The sequence below is a fragment of the Vanellus vanellus genome, assembly GCF_965231255.1.
Source record: "Vanellus vanellus genome assembly, chromosome: 2".
In the NCBI taxonomy this organism is placed as follows: Eukaryota; Metazoa; Chordata; class Aves; order Charadriiformes; family Charadriidae; genus Vanellus; species Vanellus vanellus.
Genome location: NC_138906.1, coordinates 36271951 through 36292816, shown reverse-complemented (window position 1 = coordinate 36292816; position 20866 = coordinate 36271951). Strand labels below are relative to the sequence as shown.

General features: G+C 41.7%; 1 protein-coding gene across 1 annotated transcript in view; it reads left to right on the top strand.

The window, feature by feature from the left end:
• The window catches only part of RAPGEF5 (Rap guanine nucleotide exchange factor 5), a gene marked incomplete at its 5' end in the record, with an annotated part of 160739 nt that overhangs the window by 39998 nt on the left and 99875 nt on the right, over positions 1-20866 (top strand). Inside the window, one exon of the mRNA XM_082479342.1 lies at positions 7598-7646. Coding sequence (XP_082335468.1) covers positions 7598-7646 — 49 coding nt within the window. The remainder of the gene's footprint in view (positions 1-7597; positions 7647-20866) is intronic.

Genomic DNA, 20866 nt, shown 5'->3' with positions numbered 1-20866 from the left:
TGGTGTGGCACATCTGGAGTGTTGGGTCCAGTTCTGAACTCCCAGTACAAAAGACATGTGGATGTGCGGGAGTGTATGTGAATGACCATGAAGACAACCAGGGAAGTAGAGTATTTGACTTACAAGGAGAAGCTGAGAGAACTGGGAGTTGAGCTTGGAGAACAGAGGGCTATGGGAGGATCTTATCAATGTGTATAAATACCTGATGGAAGGGAATAAAGAATATAGAGCCAGGCTCTTCTTGGTGATGTCTTGTGACAGGACAAGAAGCAGTGACACAAACTGAAATTCAAGAAATTCTAGATAAGAAAAAACTTACTTACCATGAAGGTGATCAAACAGTAGAATAGGTTACCTGGAGAGGTAGTGGAGTCTCCATCCTTGGAAATGTTCAGAACTCAACTGGACATGGTCCTGAGCAACTTGCTCTAGCTGACCTTGCTTTTGAGCAGGGTTTCAGATCAGATGACCTCCAGAGGTGCCTTCCTACCTCAACCATTCTGTGATGGTTTGGTTCTGCGAGCATCATACCTAAATCATGGTATCAGCAAAACATGGAATTAGTGCTAGTTCTGTTTTGGGTACGTGAGAAAGTACAGAGATGAAAGTGAACCAAGCAGGCTGAAGTTGCCATGAAAAAGGCATGAGGATGAGATCTATTTTAAGTAAAATGGATAAAGTACTATCTTGAAATTGCTGAAAAATGGAAGGGAAGGAGAATTTGTGCTACGTTTTGTAAAGACAAATGTCTTTACAAAAGATGTTTTGTAATGTCTTTGGAAAGCCAATGGTTCTCTATGCTCAACCTTATGCAAAAATAATTTCAAATGAGAAAATTTTGTGTTTTGAAATTGTTTTTTATTTTTTTATTTTCTGTATATTCAAATTCCTTGCTTCATCTACCTTTTATTTCCTAACTGAAAATGAAAGGAGAATTCAGAACCACAATATCCTCCATTTCTAGTTCGATAGAGAGAAAAAATAGAAAAGCATAAAATACTTCTAGCAAACTAATAAGTTTTCTAAAAACTACCAACTCGATAAAACATTGCCAGTATCCCTCAAAAGCTTTGCCTCTCAAAAATAGCAGAATAATGTTTTTTGATCAGTTTAAAAAAGGGAAGCACTCAACAAAACAAAGTGACTTTCTGAGTTTAAGAACTGGATCTAACTGTTGCTGGATACACTTGAGTGAAATGCCTATTCTTAAATATGTGAGTAATTGACAGTGAGTTCAGCTAGTTCACATCTAGCTTGCAAGGTCAAACCTTTGAACTACATCCTGAGTCATTCCAGCAGCAGGGCACATGGACAGGTCTTTTCCTAAATGAACCGTGTTATTTCTGTAGCTAACTAGCTAAAGAAAAATTAGGCACTTTCATCTCCAGATGGCCTGAGACCCAGCTATTGCCGTGGGGGCATCAAAAAGACTTATCTTTTCTCCTGCGTTTTCTGATTTTCCACAAAACTGTGCAGGCTCTCTATAATGATTTTCTAGTCTAACCCTGGGGGAAAGATGCAAGACCAGAGCAGACTCCTCCAAATATTAACAACTGTATATGAACTTCTCCCTCTTATCCCTCCAGAATATTGCTTTTCCTCCATATAGTAGACTGGGATCTAAAGTACTCACTGCAAATTTATGGAGGGCCTTTATGTGTCCCAAGGGCATTTGAGTCCTCATCCTCAGCAGAGGGCTGGACTCACCAGAATACAGGTTCTTAATTTATTTATTTTTGCTGCCAGCTTCAGAATTTGTATGGAAAAAAAGAGCCCTGTGAGCAGGAGCTGGAAACCAAACGTGAAGGTATTAGCCATGACTGGAAATGTGCTCACACGGTCTTGCTTTTTGGCTCACTGAATGTTTACATATCAAAATACAAATATAAAATCAAACCACTCCTCCTTGAAGAATTAATAATTCAGAATCCTGTTCACAATACTCTTGAGACCAGGGTTTCAGAAGAAAAAAACAAAACAAACAAAAAAAAAAAAACCAAAACCAAAAACCTTACTTCCAGCCCAGTACTAAAAGCAGTCAGAGATTAGAGCTGACTTTTTTGTACATTTCTAGGTTTGGAGGTTCAAATCCCATCGGTGTTGATAGTACCACCATCTCTTCTGCTTTTCTTTTTGCTTTTCTTGTCATGGAATAAAATGTACTGTGTCAGGTCAGAAGGATGTTTCTGTGACAGCTATTCTGTTTCTGGGGATTGAATTTCCAAATTTTCAAACCTAAACTGATTGTGAAGATCCAGACCAAGCAACATTGGAGGAATCTGTGTGCCTAAAATATAACTCACTGTTTTAGCATCTGAAGGCACAGAAAAACTGTAAGCATGCGTGCACGTAATGTCTAATTATATATTTCTGTAACTCAATAAAAGCCATTGTTGTTGCAGAGGGTGGAACTCGCCTCACTTAAATACAAGTGGTCATATGGCAGGCGTCTACATCTGAGCGAGCTTCCCCAGGCACTCCTTACAGCCGGGGAGCAGAAATAGGCACTTTTGGGATGCTGAATGTATGATTCATTTTGAAAGACTACTTTAGGGAAAACCAGTTGTACCTTAGGGTCTGCTGGTAAGGTATGCAGTCTCTATGAAGGGGTTATAGAGTGACTAGCACAGACATAGGCATGGGTAGAAGTTTGGTGAATTCCTCGCTCCACCTCTTTTTCTTTACCGTGGCCTGACTTTCTGTGTTGGCCTTTCTCTTATTACTTATTCCCTACTGCATTGTGTTACCAGGTGTTGTATCTCTTGTAGAGTTCCACTTTTCACGTTCACTGCACAGTTTGTGGGATTTTTTATTTATTTATTTATTTATTTTTTTTGATGATTCAGCCAGGCTAGAACTGATTAGTTAGGGAAATGCACTCTTGATTTTAACAATGGTTACGGAGATCGTGGAAGATAACAGTGATAGCTGCGGAGTGATGCCAAGTTAGAAGGGCAGCAGGGAAAAAACTGCAGAGGTTTCTTTATCATCTTAAATTGTGCATAATGTATGGAATACACCTCTTTTAAGAGCAGAGTCGGATACAAAAGATAAGAAACTAACTTGTCACGGGTCTCACTTTTTCTTTACACTGTATTCTACAATGGAAAAAGCAGAGTCGGTCAAGATAACTGAATGGAGCCTATTGAGTTATATGCTTGTATCATATGCTCTGTTACAACGAGGCACTGACAACATCATTAAACTTAAATTGTAAAGGCAACTGACATGCAAGCAGTGCAAAGTGCCAGTTGAAATATGTTTGCATCGGATAATCTTTTTGGTCGTGAATTTTTAAGAAAATGCAATGAATGCTCCTGGGTTTAAAGAAGCATTCCAGAGTTGTCATGCATGCCACGTCACGTCCCAAAGAGCAGCTTCATATTTAATGTCTTGTCTGGTAAAGCCACAGCACAGAGGGATGGCTATGAGTGTCTCCACTGCAAAGCCCTTACCTCGCCTTGTGATGGGGCAAAAGAGAATATTGGGATGTTCAAGCAGTGTATACGGGAAATACAGTTTTCTGGTAGTTTAAGACGTCAGCCAATACTACTTTTATTTAGAGTCCATCAAACTATCATTACTTGAGATGCAAAAACGTGAACTAGACTTTTATCTTTTTTTCAAAACCCTGCAGTTTAGAGCTTTCTGTTGTAGGATTTCATTTTGAGATTCTGTAAGGATTGCCACTTTGTCTCTAGATCTGAAGTTGTATTTGGCATGTTGACATCTAGAATACTGTTTCACAAAAGACAGAAAAAAGTATATCTGGTGTGCAATGTCTACTAGATGCACAGCTATGCCTTCTGTGATAAAATGACCAGATTCATGGATAAGAGAAGAACAGTACGTGTCATTTACCTTTGAAAAATCTCTACCTCTGTCCTTTGAAGGTGAGAAGATTCAGCATATAAATATGCCATTTGTATTTAATCAAGCAGAAGTATATGTGGGTACCACTCTGTATGAACACTCTTGCTCTTCCATATTGCAAAAAGAAAACCGATTAAGACGTGGTAACATGCCAACAATGCGTTCAAAATGTTCTTTTTCAGACTTTCATAATATTTCTGTAAATCCTGTGTGGTAAGATGGCCTTTAAACTGGATCAGTTTTGACACCTGCAATGCTACGCAAAATGGGATACTATTTAGATAGTGTTAACTTTGTAGTGACAAGCTATATGTATAAACCAATTTTTTGTACTTAATATCTCAGTTTATTATGGTAGGCATAGCTCTTGTTTGAATGTGTATTTTACTTTGAGTCCACATTATTATCTTCAATGTGATGTGCAACTATCGATTTTGTCAAACAGGCAGTAACTGAAATCCTGTTAGGAAGAAGTATGATAATGTGTAGCATGTGTGCAGTGAGGAATGAATGTTGCACACGGATTTCCATCAGTGTAATGATGCATAGGAATTGCATGTCCAGCAGAGATGTCAAGTGCATTTACGCTAAAATAGACAAAAGCATATAGATTATGAAATCTAGGGACACCAGGCAAATCCAGAAGGATGCTCAGCAGTACCAATTCTTTGTGATTTGAGTCCTGTGAGAGGGAGATCAGACCATCAGGATGAAACCCTTTGGTGAAGGAATGTTTTAACTAATACTATTATATTAAGACTAGAGGAACAATTTTTTCTCCTGTTTTAACTGAAGGGTTTTGCTTGGATTAAGAAATATGCCAGCTACATTCCTGGCACACAGCAACAATGGGATATTGTTGTAGTGGGACCCTCGCTACAAGAAAGACATTGAGCTACTGGGTTGTGTCCAGAGAAGGGCAATGAAGCTGGTGAGGGGTCTGAAGAGCAAGTCTTATGAGGAGCGGCTGAGGAAACTGGGGTTGTTTAGCCTGGAGAAAAGGAGGCTGAGGGGAGACCTTATGGCTCTCTACAACTACCTGAAAGGAGGTTGTAGTGAGGTGGGTGTTGGTCTCGTCTCCAAAGTAACAAGTGATAGGGCAAGAGGAAATGGCTTCAGGTTGCGCCAGGGGAGGTTCAGGATGGATATTAGGACAAAGTTCCTCACATAAAGGGTTGTTAAGCATTGGAACAGGCTGCCCAGGGAAGTGGTGGAGTTGGCATCCCTGGAGGTATTTAAAAGACAGGTAGACGTGGTGCTTTGGGACATGATTTAGTGGTGGTTTTGGCAGTGTTATGTTGATGGTTGGACTCGATGGTATTAAACATCGCTTCCAACCTAGACAATTTTATGATTCTGTGATTCTGTGATTTTGCATAACATACACAAAAGAACAGAAAAACAGCCTTTTTATTACCTTTGATGTTAGCTCTGTCATTCTGACTTGAAAAGTGCCACCTTATAAGCAAAAGTGATACTGCAAGTAGAACCACAGGATGCCACAACGCTGATTTTTTTCTTTACACTCATAGAGAAATTTGCATTTTCAATTGTTTGATTGGGTTAATTGGTATGTTTACAACTGTTGCAGATTGTCGTGTCTCCTAAGGCTAATCTTGAGATAATGTATTTATTAAATGCTAAAAGATAAGGATGATACCTCAGTGCACTGTTTCTTACTGTCAGTAACCTGTGAGTACAGACCAGGATCGGGGCATCAACATTGATACCGTCTGCTGAGTTTAATGAAGGGAGAGGGTCTGAGCAGTTTAGCCACAAAAAGTCATGGTGGTGTTATTCAGAAAGAACTTGGGCTTTTATTGAAAATCCCACTCTAACTCTGGATAGCTTGTACGTATTATTACTAGCGTATATTAATTGCCGCAAGCAGACAAGCACACAAGTTGTTTTTCCACAGAAGAACGGATCTTTCCCATCTTACTTGCGGTTTATGCTTACATTAATCATGATTAACAGTTCTCCAGACATGGGAATGAGTGTGCAGGAAGGAAGGAAGGGAAGGTAATACTGCCAGCTTGCACAATTGTGCTGGAAACAGGACGACCTTTAAGAAAACCGTGGCACTGCCTTCATATTTTCCTGCTTGGAGTGGCAGAAAACTCTGTCCCTCTCAGTGGGGCAGCATCAAGGAGTAGAAAAGATCCTTGTACCTTGCAAGGACAGCAAAAAAAGCTCTCTCGTCCTTTGCCACAAGGGAAGGAAGGATGCAAGCAGAGGAAGGATATGGCCTCTGGTATGACCGCCTTCTGCCACATGTAGAGCGTACTGCTGGGTGGCTGCTGAGCATCTGACCAGCAGATGCTGGAGTTGTACTGAGATGTCCTGGGTGATTTTGTCTTTTTTTCTGCTCAGACCAATATAAAGTTAACTATTCTTGTTTCACATTTTCGAACTTTTCCTCAGAGTCATGAGAGCAGGATGTTGACAGTTGTTAGTAACTGTATTACTTCGGGGATCCTTCATGGGCTTTGTGCCTTATTCTGATCATACCAAAATACTGGTGAATGATGTTTTAAATTTTACATGCTCTCAGAGACTGGATGTCAAAACTCCCACTGCAGAATAGCCTTGGGCTTTGCATAGGTCTGTTAGACAAGACGGCCAATATGCACTGTGGGAGACTTTGTACGGAGAGGTAAGACAATCCCTAGAAAAATAGTTGGAATGTCCTATTATTATTGGGTTTTTTTTAATATTAAAGACAGGCTGTCTTGGGAAAATGAGGGAAATTGGAAGAAGCTTGGAGGTGTAGAGAAGAGTCTGAGAGCGTGGATGGGGCAGAGGAAAGGAGGAACTGAGGTGTGTGCAGAAGAGTGTCTGGGGTGCTGTAGGTGAAGCGCAGGGCACTTGGCGCAGCTGCAGTGGGACAGACGATGGCAGTGAGGAAGTATGAGGCATAAAAGTAGTGGACAATACAGAATTTTACTGATAGAAAAAGGAACAGACCTGTGGAGAGAAGTGGATGTAGAGCTGAGCTGGCTAAAGGGATAGTAGCCGGTTGTGTAAAGATTATAGGGAAAATAAGAACTCCAAGACAGGAGGCTGAGGAAGGGAGCTGGCTAGCATGGCAGGGCTGTTTCATCACAGGCTAGTGAGATAGCCTGTGAATCTGGAAATCAGATAGCTCTTACTTCTGCATGTTCATGTCCAGCTAAATTTTGGTCCTGAAATGCTCAGCCATGCTATTAGGAGAGGCTGTTTCCTCCTGAAAGCGCCGAAGAGCGAATGTCAGTTGTATACGTGAACCTCAGCCAAACCTCAGCATGGAGAACACGCTTATCCTGGAGTCACACAATAAATCCAGCGTTACAGTGTGCTCAGCAGAGGCAAACCAAACATTTAACGAGGAAAGGAAGAAGCTTCAAGTGTGTGCTTGTGAAAGAGATATGCTGTGCAAATAAATTACAGGTCGGGCTACTGCATTGCCCACTCCCTAAGGAATGTGCGGTATTTACACGAAATTATGAAGTTAAAAAAAAAAAAACAAAACCCAACCCAAAAAAGTTGTCACAGAATTCCCAGCTGAAAAGGAAATAGATTTGCTGGGAAAAGTGACTGTGGTTTCCAAACCAAGTACCTGCGTAATTCCGCATGCAGTTGATTGCTCCAAAGGATTGATAGCTGGTATCTTACCGGTGTTGCATTTTGTTTTGTTTGACTGTGTTACTAACTATAACCATCCTTTGTTTTCCTGGTATTTTAGGTACAGAGAGAACTGGCTGCTGTCATTGCCTTGAAAGCAAGGAAGTCAGGTGAGTCAGGCTGGACTTTAGAGGGGGTTTTGTAACGCTGTTCCCTTTTGTCATTTATTGAAGTATTTGAATTGTCATTGCTGTCTTATTAACATGGGGAAGCAAAGATAGCAGACCTCATTCCTCTCTCGTTGGAGAAGCTGTGTATATAGCACAATGCAATTACTGTCAAGCTTCGCTTCCCCTAGCTCGTCACAACTAATGACCTTGCTGATAGAATCAGTGTCTTACAATTGAATGTAAACGTGGGTCTCTTTCTGACCAAAATCACTGTTTTCTCTGGACTTGCACTTTATAAAAGAAGCTTATGTCTTTATTTGACTCACATTTAAGACAAATAAGTTGATAATTTTCTTGTCTTTTCTTGTATCTCATGCCATCTTCACTGTGTTTTACCTGCCCAGTCAGGTGTATTTCTTTATGCTAAAGCAAAAGGACAACTTCATGCAAGAAGGCATTCTTTCCTGAAGACTTGTCTATACATCCTTATGGCTGTAGAGGCAAGTCTCTGTTATCAGGGCAGTAGAAGGGGAAAGGCAAATGGACAATTGAAAGTCTCAGACAATATAGGCATTTACAGCAAATGCTGGTGATAGAGTGCAAAGGCACTGAAATATGTGGTCATCTCAGGGTTTGGTAGCACAGCCACTTTCAGAGGGTATCCGCATTGCTGAGCTGGTGTGGAAGCGAGGGAGCTGTGCTCTCCGGGCACTGCGCGGGAACTAACAAAACCTCCTTGGCCAGATCTGACTCTGCACAGGGTTAACTCTCTGGTGTCTTCACGTATAGTGCGGTTAATCTGCAGCAAGGGTGAAGTGAGAGTTGAATGGATTTCAAGAGTAAAACAGAGGTGGAGTTGCCTCAAATTATTGGTGTGTTCCCAAAGCCATTGAGGTCTTTGGGAGCATTTTCACTGAGCACCTCTTGTGATCTTTAGTGATTTTGCTAGAAACTGAGATAATGGATCTTGCACTTTTTGAGCAATTTTCTGACCTGTTAATATTACTGTGTCATTATATCTGTATCTGTCTACTGTCTGTCTGTGGCTTACAAGTACAGCACAAAAGTTATTACACACAACACGTGCACTACACACAACGTGATATCTTAAACTGGAAGCACCAAGAAGATGTGGCTGGCATATCTGCAAATATTTCCTTGTGAAAATGTATTACAAAAATAGTCTAGACACAGTTTGATGCATTTTTGTCTGGAAATAGAGGTACCCGTAGGTTATATCCACAGTCGTCTGTAAATGTAAGTCTGCAGAAAGTAAACACAAATCTAAGTGTGAATTCAGACCCAAATTGCTTCTGTGTAATAGCTTTGCTTCTGAAACTGCTGTAGTTGGTGATGTTAACACCCCTCAGCTGCTTGCTCTTACCTGGTATCACCCCAGTCCCACCTGAATTATAATGGCTGAAAATGGAAATGCTTCTCATCCCATTCAGTGCAGAGAAAACCAGGCTACTTTAAGGAAGGGCTCAAGGTCACCTTTAATTTTGCTGTAAAATGGACTAAGAGTATGCTGCTGTGTACCTTTCCACTTAGTGGTTATGCAGTTCTAAGAAATCTTTTTCCCTACTGCTCAGCAGTTGTGTTGGCAAATATTATTACTGCTACTGGCAAGAAATAAAAACCCCATGCCCCCAAAGATTTGATTTTAACCTGAATTCGCCTGCTCATTTCCTTTCGGTGGATGGCTACGTAAATGATTTTGTCAGTAGAAAATGGGATGGAGTTGGATTAGGAATAAGCTGCAGGAGATGAAAATGGGAAAGGAGGATAGCTCTTGGTGTCTCCTTTATATTCGTGTAATAGCAACCCACGTTGAGCAGGTAGAAATATTTTAGTTAAAAATCACAGCCTTAAATAAACAAAGCTCCCTATAGAGCTCTGAAGTGCTGACCAGCCTTTCCTAATACATTAATGTAAACACTTAAAATATCAGTTTAGATCTGAACAAAAGATAGCTCTTTAGTCAGTTTAACTAGTGCATGCTTGTTGTGGAAATTTGCATTTCTTTATGCCTCATCTTGGACGACTGTAAAAAATGACTACATGATCAGGCATAACTGTAAGGTCTAATTTAGGTTAATGCCTTTACTACAGTGCGAGCAGAGTAAATTAGGGTGGTTGATTATGCTTTTTTATTTTATTGCTGATGGTGAAGTGAAGCATATTTCAGAGAAAGTACTTCTGGAGCTAGAAGCCACAGTAGCTTTCGAAGATACTGTTCTTCTAACCCTCTCCAAAACTCCATATAATTCCAGGAAATAAACCCACCGAGATCAGACAAAGAGTTTATTTTGGCTTGAAAAGAGTGGAACATGGCTATTGGGCCAGCTGCCCTGGGTGGCTTCCAGGCTGGTGCGAACAGCGTGGGCGCCTGGCTCATCCGCCCTGGGATTCGTAAGCGGGGACCGCAGGCGACGGGCACAGTCCTAACCTGCTGGCTGGAACCTGTCCGCAGTGCATAATGGGTTTGTTAACTGGGAGCTTTCCTAGAGACTGGCAGCCCAAAAACCAGAGCGGTCGTGCAGAAGTTCCTGTACTGTTTTTGATGGTTTGGTGGTTTTTAAATTGAAGTGTTTCAAAATATTTCCTCTAGATAGGTGGTTAGCGCTACCAGTGAAAGCAAAAAAAAAAAAAAGAGTATTTTTGCTTAACACAAGGACTGTGCAATTTGTTCCTGAATTACTTTAATTTCTGCATATACCTCTGCCCTTAGAGAGGCACTTCACAATGATTTAATTGTACTAGAAAAAACGGCTGATGAAAGCTTTCCTATTACTTGTCTAGGACTGTTGTTGTAATCACGGGGTTACATCGCATGAAAAGTGCTTTAAAAGCCACAAATGCCACAGCTCCCTCTGCAAGGGGTGAAGAGGGTCCAACTAGGAAGGTTTGCTATTGCTAACCACCGCATTTGGTTACCGGGGTGAAACAGTTTATTTTTGTTTAAATGAAGCTTGGGTTTGCTACCTAGCATATGTATATGAGAAGTAATAATTACAACTACTTCAGTTCTTGGGCCACAATGGCTGTTTCAGAGATTTAGACTGTATCTACTGACTAAATGCTTTGAAAACAAGGGTAGAGACCCGAGTCTGCTGTGAGGTAGGGCAGAGTATCAAATTCTTGCTAGTACAGGATCTGACTTGACCTGAATGTTGGCTACCCGAAAATAAAAAGTCAGTAGGGTGTGGGGGAGAATGTCTTTCCCCAGGAGGTGGTCTTCTCTTTTTAATGTGGGGTGGAAGAATAGGAGAAACACATACAACTGACAGATGGCTGAAGGAAAAATGCAGAACCTGAAAAGTGAAAAACTTCTACGCTGTGGAAAAGGGCTCAATTTTCATATTTCAGATGTGTGCCACATGTATCCCACTCCAATAGCAAGGTATAAGCTGATAGAGAGATACTTGAGAGCCCTCCTGCAGAGGGAGCTCAGCATTTTTAGCTTCTTCGCAAGTAAAACTAAAAAAAAAGAGTAAAATTAATGTCTGTAATCCTGAAACTTTGATGGACCTCAGTAACATTGTTAACTAGAAAGCACATTTATATTTCATTAGAATAAAGCTCTCATGATAAAGGTGACCTAAGAAGGGAAAATGAGCTTCTGCACTTCTCTATGGCTTATAAAAATGCATTAAAATTGTTCTTGCTTAACCTTAGAAATAAATAGATTAAATGCTGTCTTCCTTGGTTTGGTAAAAGGTCTTGGGGAAGCAAGTAACTGAAGTAGAAGATAATTTTTATTTTTTTTTAATTGTAGGCACTTGGCATTAGAATTGTTGCGTTTGTTTATACCTTGCTGCTTTCTGATGGCTTCCACAAATGCGCTGAAACAGAACAGAAATGCAGCCTCTCCTCTGAAGGTTTACAGGGGCTGGCATTTATCTCAATTGCTTGTCATGGCTCATGACACGTTTCTTATGTGTTAGAGATGGTAACTAAAACAAGGATAAAAAGCAGCAAATAGCCTAAGGCTGGCGGCTTTAGCCCATGGCATAGCGACACAGGTACATCTGAACAGATCAAAGTCTGTCAGGTGGATGCTCTGAACTGGTGTTAATCCCATCCACAAAGAAGACACCTTGCGTTGCGGCGCATGAACCGAGCTGCACCCCATGGCATCACCCAGCAAATTCCTTTAACTTTATAGTTAAAGGAATTTCTATCATTTTATTTGTGCAAAGGGCCATTAGTAAGAGCATGGCTCTGGTCCTTGTGTTTCTGAACACAGGGGCTAAATAAGAGCTGACAGAGTATCGATGAGGTGGGAAAAGTGTGATGGCAGCTTCTCCCCAGGTGTTGCGGGAGCAGCGGCAGGGCTGTGGGTGCTTCTCCCTCCCACCGTGAAGGGCAGGGCAGCCACAAAAACCCAAAGGCTTGTGTGTGGGTTTGCTCCCTCTCAAAAATGATATTCACGTTTCCATGGTGTAGTTAGATACTTTTTAGTCATGCCATTCTTAAATTGAGAAGCTCTGTTGATTTTTTTTTTTTTTTAAAATGGGTCGTTTACATTTTATTCATAATAATAGGACTTTTGCAACGTATTAACTGTATATTTGAGGTCTTCTGGATTGCCTCCACCCTATTCTGACATAAATGTATGCATATCCACCCTTCCCCTTTTATTTTGTATTGCTTCTGTCAGGGCTTAACTGCCTATGTGATTTGCTTAGTATTTTTATTTTAGGGGCAGACGGTTCAATCTGAAGCAGTCACTGGGGCTTGAGCTTTGCCGACATGAATGAAAAGCAAGCTGTGAACAGCTATTCCTTTTCCCAGCCGCTGCGCCACCTCTACGGCACTGCTGTCAGAGCTGATTGCGTGACTCGACTCGAACACACTCCAGGCAATGTCAGCCCGGTTAAAAACATGAGAACGGCCAGGCTGGGTCAGGTTAAAAGTCCATCCAGCTCCGATCTTACTGTGAGTGATGAGTAGGGGATGCTTAGAGTAGAGAAACAGAGCAAGTACAAAACAATCCTTCTTCTGATGCGCGTACCCAGCATCTACCAGTCTGCGCTAGAGGGATTTTGCCGTACCCGTACTGCTGTGTTAGGTAGCCCTCGGTGAACCTTTCCTCTATTAATTTATCAAATTGCTTTTTGAGCCTGCTTATACTCCTGATCTCCATCATCTCTTGTGGCAGCGAGTCCCACAATTCATGTGTGTGATATGTGAAAGCGTATTTTTTCTTGTTTATTTTAAACGCATTCCCCACGACCCTCGCTCTGTTGTGATATAGCTCTTTGGTGACGGAAAGTGGTGAATAATCCATTCCCAGTTCGTCATCATACTATTCAGGATTTTTCATACCCCTGTGAGTCGTCTCATTTTCAGGCTAAATCGCTCGTCGTTCCTCATACCAAATCTATTCCATTAAATCTGATCATTTTGGCCCCATCTATTATGTTATTTTTGAGATGGGGCAGCCAGAGCAGCATGCAGTATTGCAGCAGCATGTGCTGGAGCTGGCACAAAGTGAGGGTGGCAGCTTCTTATCAGGGTTGGGAGGTGGAGGGACGTGGGAAGGAGCCCAGTAAGGCCCTTTTGGCAGCATTAAGCTGTTTTATCAGCTTAGTTAACTCAGGAAACTGCATCTTTACCATTCAGCCCTTTTCCCCGAGTAGCACAGATCTTTGTGAGACTTCTTGGTAACTTTACTCCGCAATAATTAGGAAAAACTTTGGAAATAGTTACGAATTTGAATTAGATTTATACACATACTTGAAAATGAGGTTACAAATACATGCTCAAAGGTCATTCAAGAACGGAGCAGTTCAGTTTTGTGTTTAAATCTCAAACATATTAAGTACCCTTTGAAGTTACAGGTTTTTTAAACAAGCAGTATACAATATCTCTGGTGTAAAATGTGCAGTTTATTATCACTTATTTTATGTCACTGTAAAAGGGCATAAAGTGAGATAAAAAAAACTTGCTTCTGTTTACAGAATAAAGTGGCAGTCGTGCCAGAGAGCCGTGCATTTTCCTTTGCGGAAAAGCTGATAAAGTTTGAAGGGTGGGAAAAGGTTAATATCAGTAGTATCTGGCTGCTTTTCTATGTCCCTTTATGTCTCTTTTCAGTGGATTTATTTACTTGACTTAAGTAAGACCTTATTTCGTTACAGTTTTCAATTCCTCCAGCCATCCACTTCTTTAAAGCAAGGGTCAAACTTAGCAACAAGTGTGGAATAAGTTCTTCTGCAAGTGTTAATAATGGCATTTATCCTGGAGAAATGGCCACTCAAAATAAGGGTTGCAGGACTGTCAGGCTTCTGGTAGGTCCTGATAACTTTATCTTTACTTTTCCTCTGCCCATTGAAATGTGGTTCAAAATAAGAGTTTCACCTGAAAACATAGTTAGGAATATTTTTAAAGTTACATTGTGCTTTGAGGATTTCATGCCTTGAAGTAAGGGAGGTAATGATGTTAGCTTCTTTAGGTGATCTTTTTTAAACGTTTTATGCCTTATTGAAGGGAATGCCCACCCCTAGGGACCAATGTCTTGTTGCATCCCGTGGGATTCCTCCATTGCTCCTGACATCAGGCAGCGCTTCAGAAGGAAAGATCAGACCCCTTCTAGCCCTTGAGGAATGGTGCTCATCATCACGTTGGGGGGTCAGGGACAGCTCGGCTGTGCCGTGGCTGAATCGGTGAGGACCTGCTTTGTGCCCACCCCGGGCAATGCTGGGGGCGGGAAGTGCCCTGGACAACATCAGTGAACGGACTACACAGTTAGTTCACCAGCCTTTGTGTATTCAAGTAGCTGATGTAAAGCAGAATGTACTCTGAGCCTCGGAAAAAGAAGGAAAAGAGCTCCAAAGAGCTCTCTGGTGGGAATTACGCTGAGAGGGATTTTGGCAGCTTATGGTCTGGGTTTTGCAGCTGTTTCAGAACTTGGGGCATAGTCCTTTCTGTGTGATCTGTAAGGCACTCACGGAGGAATAATAAGCAATGCAGAATAGCTGTGTAGGTGACAGATGTTTTACACATACGCAAAAAGGGATTGCATGGTGAGGTTGGAAAGACAGCAATTGTGCAAAAAAAAAACCCCAATTCCCAGGTGAATGTTTTGTTTCCAGTGCTTTGGGAGAGGCATTTGCAGAGAGTTCACAGAATTTATTTATTCAGAGTCCTCTTTGTTTCCTGCTCCTTTCCTGGCCATGCCCTGAGGATGTTTCCATGGAATAGAGAGCGGTGTTTCGCTTTGCACCAGCCTGCTCAGCGACTGCCCGTACCTTCTCGTTTCATCAGTTCCCAGCACTCATTCTCCCCGTGCCTGCTGATCACGTAATGGGCTCTTCTCCACCCTTCCAACATCTCCTTTCAGGCAACGCTGCTATAGATACCTTCACTGACACTTGATTTTTTTAAATTTTAAATACCATGGACGTGAGAATGAATGTCTAAAAGCACCGGGTAAAAGTTAAAGCTTTCTGTATTCAGCCACCCAATGGTTTTCCTTGAGTTGCTATTGCTACAAAGGACGTTGCTTTTGTCTGTTCCTGTAGTAATCCTACAGTGTTTGCAACTCGTTTTCCACTTTTTTTTTTTTCCCGGATGAAAAAATGATATGTGTTTGTATGTTCACAAAGTGTGTGTAAAAATTGTGGGTTTTCCTTAGTGTGTATCTCAAAGTGCCAGGCATTGAAAACCAACCCTCTCCTGGCCACGTGAATAAAAAGTAGTTGACTATCTATGAAAAAATGCCTCCCTTGGTGAGCCAGAGGTGTTTTATAAATTATGTTCTTCTACTGCACGAGCACCTTGGATGAGACATGGGCCTTCAAACCCAGATAAAAGGCTTCAGTTCTGATAAATAAAATAACCAGAACTTCCTAACATACCCGGTTGTGCGATAATGTGAAAAGAATAGCAGCAAAGGCTCCTGGCCATAATCTGAGTTGGGAAATATCGGTGGCTTTACTTGATACGCTCATTCTTTAATTTACAGTGGCTATATAATGCAGGTGGGCCCGAGTCTCGTTTAAACTGCAGTTTGTCCTTCCTCTGGTCATTCAGAGGCAGTGGAAGGGAACGGTGCCCAATGGTGTGTGGATCAGCAAGACCAAATCTACATCTGTCGGGCTCCTTTCTTACCACGCTGGCTTTGCTCTGTTTAGATTGCGGATTCCTACCCTTGCTGTTATCTGTTCCTTTTGATAAACTCTGCAATGAGAGGAAATGTTTTGGCATCATTTTTGGGAGTCCTGTTTCCTATTTGAGATCTGAGAAATGGCTTGTAGCACTAGGACCCTTGGGAACTTATTTTTCTGCGTGGAAACTAGACCAGCATAATGAGTACCCTCTGTGCAAATTCAATATTAGTTCTACACCTAAGGTCAAGCAGAAGTTAATGACCATTTTTTGCACACAGAAATCGGTTACGAAACCAACATTACATTTCATGCTTTTGTCATTTTAAAATGAAATACAATGCTGGAGTAATTTATATTAAATTGATTTAAACTACAAAGCATAAATATCATGAATCCCAGATTAGAGTTTGAGAGAAAATGGCATCATTGTCACCTGTGCGATAGTTCATTCCCCAATTTACAAGCACCTTTATTCCATCCCATGCTTGCTGTGCTTTTTTAGATAAAGAGGTGCTGAACAATGCTGTAAGCAGGAGTCCGTCTTTAATAATTTTTGCATTTTCTTTGTTTCTTTAATTAGCTGATTTACTCAGCTGATTGCACAGCTGTCTGGGCAACACCCCCCCAGGGGCCTGCCAACTGTTTCAGAGATATGTAGTGTACTCAGTGAAGGGAAATCTGTACAATAATTTGCATATATATATGCAGAAATAGTGGGAAGGAATGAGAAAGCTCAAAGGCAATTTTTGTATTGCTAATAAAAGGAAACATGTTAAGGATGAGCTTAAAAAGCTTTCTCTTTTCAGTAATTTCTGGGGAAAGATTACAGTTTCATGGTAAATAAGGAACCGATTCTCAGTTGGAAGGTTTTATTCGTGGGATTATCACTGTCTCTTATATGCAGCTTTTGGGGATTTCAGAGGTATTCAGTGCTTGCTGGTTTTCCCCCTTTAATTTGGAAGCAGGTCTTGGAAGATAAAGGAGTATGCAGGAGGACCTGGTCTGGCTTAAAATGGTCCCCGGATCCGAGATGTGTAAAGCATTTACTTGCTGCTCATCCTCCTTTCCACTGTTCAGCGCTGGTGCCTTACGTAAGCTAGAGGATCTGGCTTTTAGTTTCCCCAGTGGTATCAGTATGAGCTATTCATTTTTTTCCACTCTGATAAATTAATAAGCATCAGCAAACATTATAACACTGTCAAACAGTTCAGAGCTGCCATAGTAACCAGCCTCTCTAGAGCTTGCTGTATGCCCTCCACAAAGAATAACAAGGGATACCACAAGCTCCATTGTTCAAAATAACAATAAAGTTTGCAAAAATCATGAAATTAGCTTAGAATGATGTGATTTTTTAAAAAAATAAATTGCTCTTTGGCTGTTTGCTTCTGAAAAGCTTCATGCTAACAACTTCCTTTGAAAAAAAAAAAACCAAACCAAAACAAAAAACAAACAAAAAAAACCCCAACAAACCAGAAAAGAAACACGCCTCTCAAAAAATTTGGGATATAAGAAGAATGCTAGAAGTTGTGAGCTTCCCAGCAGCTGACGATAAATCAACTGATGCAGGCTGCTGGCAATTCAGAGCACTGGAGACTTCCCCGGGGGAATATTCTTGCAGATTCCTGAGGTCTTTTCAACAGTGATGGTTTGACAGGGACAGAAAAACAGGCTATAACTATCCAGCAGGGATAAGACAGTGAAAATCTGTTGGCTTGTCAAATAAACAAAGTTCTTCTGTTGGGAAGTAGGCTCTTTACCACTACCAAGGTGGTGTGTGTCTCCTATCTGGACAGGGCATGTAGGTGCCTTTTGCTTACTGGCTAGGAAGAAGAGATGCTTATATGTATTTTGAGCACATAGTACTGAAAGGATTGAAATCTTACAAAGGGCAGAGCGCTTTGATGTTCTAGGATGTTAGCAGGTTAAAGAACAACACTGAATAATAAATGAACATCCTCATTTGAAACAGGAGGAGCATCACTGAAAACATGAGGGATGTAGCCTAAGGGGTGACCGAGCTTCCTGTGGTGAGCAGAGCTGCCTCTGGAGCAGCTGTGGGGACTCCTCATCCAGCCTGTGGGTGAACCTGGCAGCTGGGGTCCCCCACGCTCCGGCTGCTCCCGAGGGTTTGCCTGAGGGTTTGCAACACGCCAGGCAAGTTGGGAGCAGCCTAGGGCAGCACGGAGGTAAAGTGTGTGTCTGCCAAGGGCGACGTGTATGGGCTGCGTGCCCCCAGAAGGCAGGCAATGCTGGTCCCGCAGTTGGACTTCACAGCGAGCTCAAGGGCTGAAGCTGGAGATGTGCGGCATGAGGGGGTCTGACGGCAACACCGGCTTGTGGGGTGCTCTGTCCCCTGCCCTGCCTGCTGCCTGGGGGCTCTGTTCCTAACCAGGTCATCAAACCGAGCCAGGCTAAAAGTAATCCTGTGCCAGTCCACAAACCCCAAATGCTTTGCGGCAGTAGAGGGAGGGAATAGTAAGTACAGGAGGTGTGGGGCAGCCAGCGGCGTTGGGGAACTAAGCTGGCTTTGTCTCCAGGAATGGCCATGTGGGTGCCGCTCAGAGCGACCCGCTTACAGATGGACAGATGTCCCTGCCTGCTGTTGAGCAGCAAAATGGTTAACCGTGATGGCAGTCCTCTCTTAAGCATTTAAATAATTAGCTTTCAAAGTTGACACCCTATTAAGCCAAAGGGAGGAAGTTCACACCTCTCCTGGTGTTATTGTTCCAGTCTGGCTGGCTGCGGCAGCAGAATGACGCTAGTGCCTGGGTTTGTGTTGAGAAGGTTATCTTTGCAGCCAGAAGGGGTAGAAAGAAGAAACTTCATTTATAGAAAAGGAAGAAAGCACAATACAGCAAAGCCTCTGGGAAGATTGCAATGCTGTGGGTTCCAGGAGTTGGTTTATGTGTGGATTATTTTTTTTTTTTTCCAACTGTCCTTTGTACTTTCAATTGGGTAAAAGATTCTGCTATGTTGAATAAGACAAAGTATTAAATTGAAATAATGTGCATTGTATTATGTGACTTTTAAAAATCTTACTCATCGAATGTAGTTAATTTACCTTCAAGTTTGGGGGTGTACAGAAAAGAGTAGAGTGGAGACACTGCTCTGTGGGTAGCCCCGGCACCCTTGGCAGGATTCTTCCATAGGCAGGAGAAGGTCCATAGTGGTGCAAGTGGTTGTCATGACCCTCACTGCATGCCAGTCTGTCTAGCTAAGGTGAGCCCTTTAGAATGCCTATAATGGTCCGTGCTGCCGAGGAAGACAAATCCCTGCCAGTGTCTTAAATCTACATTAAACTTCGTAGCGTGGCAGTAAAAGCACAGGAGCGCTCTCGGTCAGTAATGATGACCCAAAGGATGTGCTCAGTTCCAGTGTGAGCGATAGTTACATTCCCTTCCCCTTCACACCCCCGTGTGATTGCTGATTCTGCTGAGGTAGCTAGTACAAAATGATTTACTTTTGTTTCTTATTTCTTTGTTATTTTTTCTGCTGATTTAATGAGCTGAAATGGGATTACCAACGGACAAGGCTCTCCCCCACAAGAATTCACTGTTCCAAGATTAGTTTATAGAAGAATCTGCTAGCAAAATCTTAGCTCTGGTCCGTGAGGGCACAAGGAACTCAGATCCTTAAGTGACCATAAAAAAATCAACATCCTGAATTCCCTAGGCTAATCTGCAAACCCACACATTTGAACTGCACATTAGCAAGCTAATAGTCATTTAACATCTTTTTCTTTCATTCATGGTGACCTCTCCTCCAAAGGAGGAGAAATGCTGCAGGTAGAAAAAGGAATTGGTCACTCTATGTTTGCTTGCATTTTTTTCCTGTCTCTGGTCTCAAGCCTGAACCCAAATATAACATTAAACAGATACATATAGATCAGGATAAGCCACGTTTGCCTTTCCCTGGTGTTGCTGCTTTGTAAGTCGTGCTGGGGTATTTGTATCAGGGAGCAAAGCTGGGTTTATGCTGGCAGAGAAGGACGGGTTTGGCCCAGCTCCAAAGTTCACAACTTTTTTGTATGTACATGTTACAGTTTTAGGGAACCATCCCAGAATCAACACTCGCCTGGGAAATACTTTCCCATCCCACCCTAACCTTCCGTTCGCTTTTCCTATGGTTGAATTTGCAACATCAAGCCTTTTTATTAAAAAATAAATGGCCAACTGACAGTAAGTGGGAAATTATCCTTGAATTCGTATATTTTATGACAGAACTTGTATTGCATGCACAAGAGCCCACGAGGGCAGCACCTTGGCCAATTCAAGGGGTGTCTGTGAGTTGTTATGGGGTTAGGAGGCACAGTGTGTATAAAAATACAGCAACTGGTTTCTTCACTGTGTGTGATGATCCCCAGTAACATAAATTTCTGAAAACACTGGAATATTTTAATAAATTCATGTTTTTTTCTGTATTTTATAGACAAAAAACACGTAGCAACCTTTTCATACAGAAACCAAGAAAATATAATTAAGGGTTGTTATTAGTCTGTGTGGCCACTTCAGCCTTCAAATGACTACGTTGTTGTCATGGAAAAAAATGTTTGAGATGGTGTGATTCCTTGAGTATTGCTTCCTGTGTGTAGTTAAATGCTTCAATTGTGGCCGGTTCTTATGGGTTTGGATAAGAGGCAGAGAGGACACAAAAATCAAGTTTGTGATGGAAATTTCATGAAAAAGAGGCCAACTGCTCCCTCTCTCCCAAGAGGGTTGCGAGAACGTCAGTGTGAGGTCTGGGATTTTTTTTTTCCTTTAAGAAAATATTTACTGTTTCTTTTCTACATTCCTTACACAGTCTAAACAACATTGAAGCCAAGGAGAGCTGGGTTTGGGTTATGAACTTTTTCAGCTTTTTTAGAGTTGAGCTGTGAAACTGCTGATAAAAACAGCTTTTTTCTTTTTTCTTTCTTTTTTTTTTTTTTAAAGCTGTTCACTTAGGGTACATCTAAACCGAAGTAATTTTCTCATCATCTTTAAAGTTGCTCATGCCAAAATTGTTCAACACTGAAGAATGCCTGTATCCACTGGGGTTGTGGACCCTCTTTCTCTTTCCTTTTGTGCCAGGTAAAAGATATTGCTGCCCTCAGCCGTGGGTGTTTGC